This window comes from Lissotriton helveticus, chromosome 3_1 (genome assembly GCF_964261635.1).
Source record: "Lissotriton helveticus chromosome 3_1, aLisHel1.1, whole genome shotgun sequence".
In the NCBI taxonomy this organism is placed as follows: Eukaryota; Metazoa; Chordata; class Amphibia; order Caudata; family Salamandridae; genus Lissotriton; species Lissotriton helveticus.
The window spans coordinates 403,891,691-403,904,263 of NC_136061.1; the positions used below are offsets into that span (position 1 = coordinate 403,891,691).

Consider the following 12,573-nt stretch of genomic DNA (forward strand, 5'->3'; position numbering starts at 1 on the left):
AGTGCCCAGAACGCTCTCCGACCATAATCCGGTTAAGGTCAATCAATGCGTCCCGCTAGGCTTCCCCCGGCAGTTCACATGGCGTTTCAGATCAGAGGCGCTGCTAGACCCTTTATACACTGAAACGATCAGAGAGGCCGTAAACCAATACTTTGAATTAAACAAAGTATCGGGGGCAGTGCTGCAACTCTCTGGGGGGCCTTCAAGGTCACCACAAGAGGCACCTGCATCAGCACGACAGCAGGTATACTTCGGGATATCTGGGGCCACCTAACCAAAGTGGAAAACACACTGGGGCAGCTTGAACACCAGCACGAAACCCTCCTGTGCATGCACACGCTTGCTCAAATTAAAGACCTAATTCTAGAATCTAATGAATTGGCAGATAATGAGGTACGCTACCTCTCTAAAAAACCCGTGGTTTGTGCAAATGGCGAAGGAGGTAGACCGGGGCGCAATTCAGCTTCTAAGATCAACCTTAGAACAGACCATCAAGTCATAACCAAAATCACAGATCGTGAAGGGGGGACCATTACTCTACGCAAGCGATTGTGGAGCAATTTCGCAACTGATATGCCGAGTTATATACCTCACAAGGAGGATTGGACTCCAAGGAGCTAGAAGATTATCTAGCAGCTGTCGTAATCAATTGGCTATCGGCTTGACAGCGCGAATACCTCTGTTAGCCAATGGATATCACTGATATTTGCGAAGCAATCCATTCGCTGCCTAATAAGAAAGCACCAGGGCCTGACGGCCTTACATGTGAATTCTATAGGGAATTTGCGGAGGAACTCACACCTTATATAATGGATATGTAAGAGGAAGGATACGGAATGGGAATATTGCTGTCATCGCTCAGAGAAGCCCTGTTAATTACCCTGTTGAAAAAAGGTACACCGCCCTATAACTGTGAATCGTATTGCCCATTGTCACTTATTAATATAGACGCAAAAATCCTAGCAAAAATTATGGCCACTAGACTTCAACCGCTCATGCTGCTGCTAATCCTCCCCGATCAATATGGATTTATTCCTGACAGGTCCTCGTCACACAACCTGCGAACAATATTTGCAATGTTCCATATACTTGACCATGAGCTTCGGGCTACGGCAGTGATGCTGAAAGCAGCAAAGGCTTTCGACTCTATTGAGTGGGGTTACATGTTTCATATATTACACCGCTTAGGAATCCCCGAGTTCTATAGCAGATGGGTGCGGCTGCTGTACACTGGCCCCGTGGTGTGGGTTCGGGTGGACGGAGTCACATCGCAACCAATTTGGATAAGTAGGAGCACAAGGCAAGGGTGCCCCCTCTCACCACTGATTTAGTCTCTTGTGCTGGAACCCCTGGCTTGCATAATGAGACAGAGACATAAAGAGGCGGCCATGCACTTTGCACATCGTCTCGTAAGCATATCACTCTATGCCGACGACATGGTGCTCTTTGTCCAGTAACCGCAAACGTTCCTTATATAAATTTGGCGTGAGTACATTAGGTTCAGGTTTTTCTCAGGAATTAGCATAAACTGGACTAAATCAATGATAATACCTCTGACCACGTTCACTGTCCCACACGTTCTGGAGTTCCCTTTTACGTGGTCATCCGACCCTGTTAAATACTTGGGGGTATGGGTCCACCGTGACCCGGAAATAGTAATTAGGGAAAAACCACGGAAGAAGAGCTACAATATATACATAACAAGTCGCCATTGTTCTTGTTTCAATTTCACACTCAAGAGGGCAATGAAAGAACCGCCAACATTGCAAACCTTACAGAACCTTCTAATAAGCTCCTCAAGGCATGAACTGACCTCCAAGCTGTACAGGGCAGCAGGAGATGAGAAAGCTACTCTCATTGAAAGGAGCCTTGCTCGCTGGAATACTAAACTCTGCTCTCAGCTTACCCAGAATTAGTGGGAATACTGCTGTCAGCTAACAAGCGCATTTACATCTAATGGTGATCTGCGCATTATTCATTTCAAATTTTTACACCAAATGTACCACACACCATTCAAATTGCATAAATACGGCCTTCGGGATAATGGTACACGTAAAAGATGCGGAGTACACGGGCCAATTTCTGGCACCTGGCTTGGCAGTGTAGCCAGGTGGCTGGGTTCTGGGCAGAGGTGATACAAAGACTGCAAGTTATAACCACTGTTGACCGGCAATGCACCCCACAGGTGTGCCTGCTTTGTCACACGCCGTTTCTGAAAGGTGCAGCACATATTCTAAACAAATTACTTACTTAAGCACTTATCAGATTTTAAATCAAGGACTGCCTGGGCACACCCTGCTTTATGTTAAGTGATTATCTTCAACTATTTTCCCTTAAATACATTTGTTAATGTATTTTTAATTGAAGGTGTATGGGTAAGAAAATAGTTATAGAATATTTCGTTCCTTTTAGCCACATTATGACCCCGTCCCCACATTTACTACGCCAACATTGCACTCAAGATAGCAGGTCTCACACTTTTCTTAATGCACTTTGTCCGCTGTGTGTAATATCCAACTTCCTTTACGGCAAGTAACAGAGCACCTTTTTCTTCCAAGCTCCGCGTTAAATGTCACCTCTCTTTCAGTACTATAATTTGACGAAAGTGACGTTTGTTCTCGAGCAGCGCGCGGGTTCACCCCTCACCTGGTAGCTGTAATCAATATCTGCTTCGAACGTTGGTAGGCTGCGCGCGCCTCTCCCGGCGAGTCTAGGCTCAGGTCACTTGCTTTTCAGGGGGAGGCGCCCACGTGCCCTGCCTCCTACCTGTGTAATGTTTTACAGGCAAAGGTTCGAAGCAGGCACGCGTCGGTGTTATCTTTTGGGCACCGACACACTTCCTTTTGGTTTCCTCTCGGCCCTCAGTCTGCAGGTTCCCGCCTTGCCGCTGAAGAGCCAGACATGGCTGCCGCTGACGCATCCGAGCATCTGGTTTTCTTTGTTAATGGGAAAAAGGTGAGTATTTCTGCGCGCATTTAAAACGTGCTGAGTCTATTCCGGAGCATTTTTATATTTTTGGGGGGTCAAGTCGTCGCATTTTAGTGGTGGTCGATGCACCATTTTTAAATGCAACTTTTCAACATGGATGCATCTGAAACTACCGGTTTACCGTCAGAAAGTAATCAGAGCGTTCTGTAACATGCCCTACAGGTTAAAGTCAAACATTTCCTATAAGATTTCCCGCCTGTAAGCGTGGCATACCATCTCCCATTATATCATTAAGTGTGGCTTCAAACACTTAAAGTAAAATCCTGTGCTTCTTCCAGCTTAGTTTATGACCAGGTAATGTCTGGGGAAAGGGAAGTAGTGACCTTTGGAGCTGTCAGACACTCTGTTTACTCCATCCAGCCACTTTCTTATGCAGCATCTCACTTTGAAAGACATTTAAACCCTTTTTCTCCGTACATCTTTCTGAAATCCTCCATCTACATACATATCTCACACTTTTCCACAGTTACATTTGGGACATCTGCAATCATTGCTCTGTGTACTCTGCAGAGAGGCCAAGTATAGGATGTGCAGGTAGTCTGCACACCTTATTGACACACTGACAATGCGAGAAACTCACACTGCCTTGTTTCTCAACTACAGAGCTCCCAATCGTACTCCCTCGCAAACATCAACCCACAACCTGATCTCACTCAGACACGTAAAGGCGAATCATTCTGAAGTATGCATTATGCAAGTGCAAGAGTCCTATGTTGCATAACGAAAAAAAACTACAGAAACAAACCAGCTTGAAAAAGCAAAGTAAAATTCTGAACAAGTCTGATTAAAGCTATCCAATGGCCCACTTCAGACAAACAAGAGTTGAAGTAGAACCTTAACTATGTTGCATTTCTAATTCTATGTCAGGACAGGAGGCTCCGGTTATGCTAGTCTCATTTCTTTATTTAGAAATGCCCAGCAGCCATGTAAAAACTACATTACCCAGAAACACTTGGGTCATAACCATAGAGTCTGTACTATAAATAGCTATGTAGACAATCCCACTTCCTCTTTCTTTGGTGAGAAGAAATTCCAGGAGATCAGAAAACAGTACATGAAAGTCAATGCAAAAAGCAAACCCCGGTCCAGGGCAACGAAGAAAAGTTCAGCACAGCAACTGCCGAAGGGAAAACAGGAAAAACAATCCTCAAAGAAGAAGGCAGGAACATCCACGCCGCACCGTAGGGACGTCACTTGGGATCAGATCCTGAAAAGAGACACAAAGCCGTAATATACGTCCATCACATACAGGAACATGTTAAAGCAGGGTGGGTAGAAAAAACAAGTCAATGGTAACATTGGAATACAGAGTAATTCCGGAACATTCATCAGTAAGTATAATGCACAAACAATGGGTGGGATAATCCTCGCCTCCTAGTCCTTAATAGAATTGAAAATTCTTGTCACTAATGTTTGCAAATGTTGAATTCTATGTCAGGACAGGAGGCTCCGATTATGCTTGTTTAAAGCTCCTCCACCACAACAGAAGCAACAGTAGCAATAGGCTTAAAGTAAAAGGTTTTGAAAACAGAATCCGTTGACCAGTCAGCAGCCTTCATAATGTCCCACAAGGTGACTCCCAAAGAGATGACCTTAGACGCCATGGCCCCACGGGCAGAATGAGCACCAAACACAGATACATCAATGCCAGCTTCCCCCATAAGCCACCGTACCCAACGAGCCAACGTGGCCGGGGTAACGGGGCGAAAGGGTTTTTGCAATGCAATCCACAATTGACCTTGCATATCAGAGCGAAGAAGAGAAGTACTCACCTCATAATCTTTAAGGCATTGGACCACACAAAGGTTAGGACGAGCAGGAAAATAAGGGTAAGAAATGACCTCAGTATTGGTCTTAGTGCGCCTGGAGAGGCGAAATGTAACACCCTCAGGAGTGAAGCTACGTCCAGCTAAATCCAAAGCACGGACATCTGATACCCGTTTGCAGGAAAGCAAACACAACAACATAGTAAGTTTGGCCGAAAGTTGTTTCCGAGATAACAAAGAATTGACCGGCCAGGCTTCCAAGAAGCGCAAGACAACCGAAACATCCCACAAAGAAACATATTTGGGACGTGGAGGAGTAGCCAGACGAATACCCTTGAGAACCTTAGCCACTAGGGGATGTTCTCCCACAGGTTTTCCATCCACTGGAAGATGACCCGCAGAAATAGCGGACAGGAAATTGTTGACCGTGCGGTACGCCAAACCAGAAGAAGATAGAGAAGCCAAAAAATTGACCATCAAAGAGACATCAGCTGATGTCGGATCAACTTGCCGTTGAACACACCAATCACTCCAACGTTTCCATGAACCTCTGTAACGTTTGTGAGTACCTGAGGCCCAGGCGTTGCTGAGAAATCTGGTAGCGTCCGCAGAAAGGCCTGAGACCGCCCAACGTTCCCCGAAATCCGCCACGCCAGGAGAAGGAGGGAGCCCGACTGAACTAGGGGATGCGGATTCTGAAGCGGATCTAACAGGAGATTCCACCTCTGAGGAAGAAGGAATGGTAATGCACAAGCCATCTCCAGGAGAACTGGGAATCATGGCTGAGCCCTCCACAGAGGAGCGATCAGAATCAACTCCGCCCGAAAGCGTGTCGCATAAGCCAGAACCCTGGGGATCATCATGAATGGGGGAAACGCATAACATAGGGACGTCGGCCATGGTTGAAGGAAAGCATCCGTGGCCAGAGCTTCCGGATCCGGCCTCCAACTGAAGAATTGGGGAAGCTGGGTGTTGAGACGTGACGCAAAGAGATCGATCAGACAAGGGCCCCAAGTCCGAAGAAGCTGGCGGAACACACGAGGGTGGAGTCTCCAGTCGCTGAAGTCCTTCAGATACCTGGAGTTCCAATCCGCCACGAGATTGCGACAACCCGGGAGGTACTCCGCAATAACTGTGATCTTGTGCTGAAGACAATAATGCCAAAATTCCTTGGCAATCTCCGCCAACAACCTCGACCGAGTCCCTCCCAGTTTGTTGATGTAACGGACTGCTGATACATTGTCCATCCGGAGAAGTATGCAGCAGTGGGACTGAAGAGGCGATAGGCACTTGATCGCGAACAACCCCTCCAAACAGTTTATGTGGAGGGAAAGTTCCTGGGGAGACCACCGTCCCCCCGTCGAGATAGGACCGCAGCGGGCCCCCCAGCCCCAACGACTGGCATCTGACTCGATCACAATTTCCGGAGAGGATCCAAATAGAGCCCGGCCGTTCCAGGCCTACATATGATCCAGCCACCATTGCATTTCCGACTTCGCCACCTCCGAAAGAGGAATCTGATCTGAATATCGGAGGCCCCGTTGAAGATGCTGAATCTTCAGACGCTGCAGCGCACGGTAGTGCAGCGGAGCCGGGAAGATCGCTTGCAGGGAAGACGCTAAGAGACCGACAACTCGTGCTAACGATCTCAATGACACAGTCTGACTCGAGATAACGGAAGTCAATTCCCGTTTGATGTAACGTATCTTCTGATGGGGCAACAGAAGCTGACAAGTAAGGGAGTTGACCCGGAACCCCAAGAAATCTATCACCTGAGTAGGATGTAGCACAGACTTGGGAACATTCACCAGAAAACCGAGGGATTGAAGTAGGTCGATAGTCCACTCCAGATGGGACATCAGCTTGACCGGACAATCCGCCAGAAGGAGGATGTCGTCCAAATAGATGATTAAGCGAACCCCGCGAGTGCGGAGAGACTCCACAACCGGACGTAACAGTTTCGTGAAGCACCAAGGTGCTGACGAAAGGCCGAAGGGAAGAACCTGATACTGATACCAAGTCCCCAGCCACTGGAACTGCAGAAAGCGGCGATGGGGACGGAAGAGCGGAACAGATAGGTAAGCGTCCTTGAGGTCCAGACGAACCATCCAATCCCGTTCTCGCAGAAGATCCCGCAACAGATGGATGCCCTCCATCTTGAAGTGACGATAAACCACTCCCGCATTGAACTCCTTCAGATTGAGCACTAATCTCGATCCCCCTCCCTTCTTCTCCACCAGGAAGACCGAGCTGGCAAAACCCTGAGGGTGGCGTACGGTCGGCACAATTGCCCCTTTCAACTCCAGAGACTTGAGTTCCTCTGTGATGAACTCTTGATTTTGCTTTGAGAAATAAAGGGGAAAAGGAGGACGTGACTGACGCAAGGGATGATAGAACTCTATTCTGAATCCCTGAACTGTCTCCAGCACCCAAGCATCGCTGGAGATTGAGCGCCAATTGTGTAGAAAATGGCGGATCCTGCCCCCCAGAACAACACTGCATGCAGGAAGAAGTCTCACCTGAAGTGGCGGAATCTTGATATCCGCCGGAAGCTCCACCGGATCGTCCCTTCTTATATTGACCACGTCCTTTTCCGGAAGGGTAGAAATTTGAACGTTGGGTGTAGCCCGAATCTTGCTGGCCTCCTCTATGGGACTGAAATCCACGCTGAGTGGATGGTGGTTGACCACGGCCGGACGAGCGCCCCCTAAATCGTCCGGCCCTGCTGAAAACCGGACGCATGGCCCGCTTCAAGGATGCCTGGGCTTTGTCAATGCTGCTGAAAGTACTGACAAAATGAAAAGGAAAAAATCAAGACCACATTATTCAAAGCAGAATTTAGAATATGCCTCCTGGGGCCAGATGTAGGTCGGCAAATACCGGTCGGTAACGGCCGATTTCGGCCGTTACTGACCGGTATTTGCAAATGGAGATGTAGGGGCCATCAAATTTACAGAATCAGTATATTTACTGATTCGGTAAATTTACTGAATCGGTAAATCCAGATGTAGGTGGCACTTCAAACAGTGCCACAGGCCATTACCGATTCGTTATTTACCATGTAATACAATTGCATGGTAAATAACGAATTCCTGTGTACATGTACATCTGTGCATGTACACCTGTGCCATGTGGGACACATACATGCCCAAAGGGCATGTATGTGTGTCACATGGCACACAAGCCAAAATCAGGGAATGCAACAGGGTGTCAAAAAGACACCCTGTTCCCCTTGCAAAATCGGTAATTTTACCGAATCGATATTTACCGATTCGGTAATTGACAGTAATTCCTATGGGCCTGTAGGCCCATAGGCCCATAGGAATCAATGGCAATTACCGAATCGGTAAATACTGATTCGGTAATTACCGAATCATACAGATTCGGCAAAAATTACCGATTTTTTACCTACATCTGATTTACAGAATCTAGAATACCGAATCGGTAAAATTCGGTATTCTAGAGTCGGTAAATCAGATTTACCTACATCTGGGCCCAAATGCCCTATATTTTATGAACAGACATTCTAACTGCAACAAGATTGAAGAAAATTATATTCATTGTTTAGTGTGATGTTAAATGTGAGGCTTTAATGTCAAATACTTAATGTATTGAGAGCTTTCGGATTGGTATAAGAGATTTAACACAGAGTAACATTTTAGTTGTTTTGAATATACTTTATACAGATGTGGTCCATGTGCTATAATGAATGAAACTAGAACTTGTTGAGCAGTCTGAGAATGTAGCACTGTTGGGGATATGGCACTGGTCAATCTGACCAGTGAGAGCAGTTGGCCCTTTTTAGCAGCATGAGAAATTTACAATGAAACCGAGTAAGTCGGGTCCCCATGCTCTCAATCTGCACATCAAACATGTACTAAACACTGACAACCAACTCATGCAAAGGAAAGACTGTTTTTCTCTGCCTCAGTGTTCCCTAATATTTAATTTTCCAATGTGGGCTCTTCTACACCCTATCTTTATAAGGCTCTTTCTTTCTTTATCTTTTTTAGTACTTGTATAGGTCTGTGAGTGGGTATTTGAGTTGCTGTGTGGGTATGTGAGTGGGTGATGTCACTGGCGGGTCATAAACAGTGCATTGCAGGGCATAAGTTATAGTTAGCTCAGGTACTATTTTACTCCGGCTGGACTGGTCGTAGTGGGCACCGGGAGTTTACCCTGCGGGCTGCCAGGTTGGGGGGCCAGTTTTGGGCCGCTGTTTTTGTTACAGGGGGTTCGCAATATCTGCCCCCTGTAACAAAATTGGCCAAAGTCGCCCCCCTGATTTTACTCCTTTCTCTAGAGTTGATTTTTTCATCCTTTCTGCCTCTCTGGAGCCATGTACTATTGATATATCTGTGCCATAGAGGCTTTCCTCTTCCCATCTCTATCCAGCTATCTCAAGGGGTTTCTTTCACTCTCTCCTAGGTTATCTAACATTACCACTATAGCTTTCTCTATCCCAAGGGCACTTTTCTACTCAACACAATCTAGCATCGCTGTATTTTTAATTTTCTGTGCAAAACATGTGTTTATTATGTTTTCTTTCCTCTGTGGCAATCATACATTTTCCAAAGCTCAAACCCCATTCCTTCTATCTATCTATCTATCTATCTATCTATTTATCTATCTATCTATCTATCTATCTATCTATCTATCTATCTATCTATCTATCTATCTATCTATCTATCTATTTAAAAAAAAGGTTACAGGGGTGTTATAGTTAGGAAATAGAATTAAAGAAACCTTACAAATTAAGTGAAAAATCAAAGGCTAGAGGGACATTATAGTTAGGCTCAAATTACACTCATACAAAACTATAGAAATTCAGCAATTGTAGCTAGCTGAGCTAACTATAACTTATGACCCCACAATGCACTACTTATGACCTCACATATTCATCACTCATGACATGGTCAGTGACATCACAGATGACATCTCAAATTACATCCCTGATGACATCATCCAGAAAGTAAAATTTATTTTGTAAGAGTTTATGATTGTTATACATATATCATAAGCTACTACAAAAGTTTAATTAGTATACTAAGTGTACTACTAATGAGTGATACTACTTCTAACATGTATTATGTGAGTGACTAAGTGACTGTGTATATCTGTGTGTGAGTGGCTGTATAAGTGTATAAGAGGGAGTGCAGGTAGCTGTGTTGATGAGTGAGTAACTGTATGAGTTGCTGTAGTGGTGAGGGAATAGGTGTGTCAGTGGCTGTATTGGCGAGTGAATGGCTGTATCAGTGGCTGTATGAGTGGGTCAGTGGTTGTGTGAGTGACTGTAAGTGGTTTAGTGGGTGTCTGAATGGCTTTATGAGTGAGTGACTGGGTGCATAAGTCTTTGTTGGTGAGTGAGTGGCTGTTTGAGTTTGGTTAAGTTAGTGATGTGTGAGTGGCTGTATTGGAGAGTGTGTGTCTGTGTGAATGGTTGTGTGGGTGAGTGAGCAGATGTTGGAGTCCTTGTATGGATGTGTGAATGGGTATGTACCTGGTTGTGTGGGTACGTGAGTGCTTGTATGAGTAAGTGAGTGTCTGTGTTGAGAACCTTTATGGGTGAGTGAGTGAGTGTGTGAGTGGCTGTATTGTTAAATAAGTGAGTGTCTGGGTGGGTGAGTGTGTGAGTGAGTGAGTGAGTGAGTGGTTGTATAGGTATCTGTATGAGTGAGTGTTTGTGTGAGTGGTTTATGAGTGAGTGAGTGGGTTTGTGTGTGACTTTATGAGTGAAGGATTGTGTGAGTTCTTGTATAGGTCTGTGAATGGGTATTTGAGTTGCTGTGTGGGTATGTGAGTGGGTGATGTCGCTGTCATGTCATGAGTGAAGTAATATGTCGGGTCATAAGCAGTGCATTGCGGGGCATAAGTTATAGTTAGCTCAGGTACCTAAAACTGCTAAATTTAAATGGTTTTGTACTTGAGAAATCTGAGCCTAATGATAATGTCCCTGTAACCTTTGCTTTTTTTCTCTGAATATAAATATATATGTATATGTCTCACGTGGAAAGGTTCTACAAGGTTTCTCAATTTTGAGGTCTCATATTTACGCTGTCACTCTATCCCTGGACAATTATTTCACTTTCCTTTAGACTCGGAATTCTTTACTAATCCTCCTTCACCTAAAGGCATCTATACCTTGTTTTTTCACAATGCTTTGATCTAAAGTTCTGCTGTTTCTAGGTAATTACTGTATGAATTAACCAACCTTTAAAAGAAGGCATTCTTAGTTGACCTTGTTGATATTCAAACTAGTGAACAACAAATTGCAAATTATGTATTTTCCTTCGATGTCTCTGTATCTTGTCTCTCAGTGAATGTTTTACTTCCCTTTTTCTGCAGCTATCTTTTTAACTTATGTCTGTCAATCACGTTTTCTTCTCCTCTCACCAGGTCTGTTATTTCTCTGTGTGTCTCTCTCTCCACGCCTTTACTAACTTTTATTCTTTCCCTCTATCTCTGTTCATAAACACGCTCTTCCCTTTTTCCAATTTCACTTTCTCCTCCCTCTCTCATTCTATATAGTCCTACGCTCTGCCTCTCCTCTCAACTCGTTTTTCCTTTGACTTCTCACATCTGTTTCCCCTCAGATTGTTACACTTCCCAATCACATTTTCCTTTGTCTTTTTCCTGCTCTGACTGGCCCCCCATTTACAAATTCATCTTTCATTGTGTCTCTTTTATTTCTCTTTGAGAGTTCAACCTTTTACTGTGTATTGGTCTCACTTTGCACCTGAGAATAAAATTATAAAATAAAGTTGGAATCACGTACTGGCGTAGTATGTTACATACCTGCAAGAGATGTACCACCTCACAGATTGTCAGCATTCATACCTAACACTGCATACAGGTTGTAACAGCATAATGTCACCTGAAGAATATAAATTGCGACACAAATTTAACAACTGCATATTTACCTCTCTGTTCAAATAAAACTGACCGGAGCTTTTTGTGTGTGGGGTTTCGGCACTTAAGGAACCTTTATTCAGCACAAATGCTGCTCCCAAATGGATTGCCTTGAAATCTAAGCATATTTATAACATTGCCTTAATGAAACTTGACACCCAACAAAAACGGAGCAGAGACTGCCCCGCAGGAGAGGCTGTATGTATATACAACAAACTTTAATTTAATGCCATACTTTTGCCATTTTGACACCCCACTCAGTGATGACACCCGGGCCATCCCGCACCCCCTCCGCCCCCTCTTTCTGCGCCTCTGCCACTAAAAGTTAGAAGACCTTAAAAAAACGGACTGGCGGTGGAAAGTCGAAATAAACACATCTCAGGAAGGCAAAGTGATTTGCCAGAATAAGGTGAGGGCTTCTGAGCTCGGAAGGAGCAATCTGCATTTAGGTGTAAAATCATCCGTAATGCAACATCAACAGGAATAGGTAGGCACTTTTAGTTGCAAAGGCTCATAGAGGATCCAAATTCACTGTTAGGTTGACATTTAATTGAAGAAACACCCCCCAAAAAAATGCTGCAGTAAGATATGTAAAAGGTGTAAAGTGTTAAGTGTAAAAGGTGTGCATCAGTATGACATTGCATTCGAATAACAGCAGGATGAGTTGCTAAATCATCAGTGGTGGAACATCAGCATGAGTGCATAAAATGCTTAGAAGCACATATAATATTTAGATGTAAAGTTCTTTTTAGCTGCAAAATCACTTTTAAGTTCAAAGTAAGTGACAATGTTACTTTACGTTTTGAAGCTCAAATCACATTTATGAGACACATGGTGCAAAGCCAATAGGAGTGTAGCAGAGCTTTTAGGAGCACAGATATTCCTTTATTACTGTGCTTGGATGCTTTAG

The 12,573-nt window shown here is 44.6% G+C and overlaps 1 protein-coding gene across 1 annotated transcript in view; it reads left to right on the forward strand.

Moving 5' to 3' along the window:
• Window positions 1–2,673: 2,673 nt before the first annotated feature.
• The window catches only part of LOC144822536 (aldehyde oxidase-like), a 578,143-nt gene continuing 568,243 nt past the window's right edge, over window positions 2,674–12,573 (forward strand). Inside the window, exon 1 of the mRNA XM_078680182.1 lies at window positions 2,674–2,955. Within this exon, the coding sequence (XP_078536308.1) occupies window positions 2,902–2,955 (54 nt within the window). The 5' untranslated portion in view covers window positions 2,674–2,901. The remainder of the gene's footprint in view (window positions 2,956–12,573) is intronic.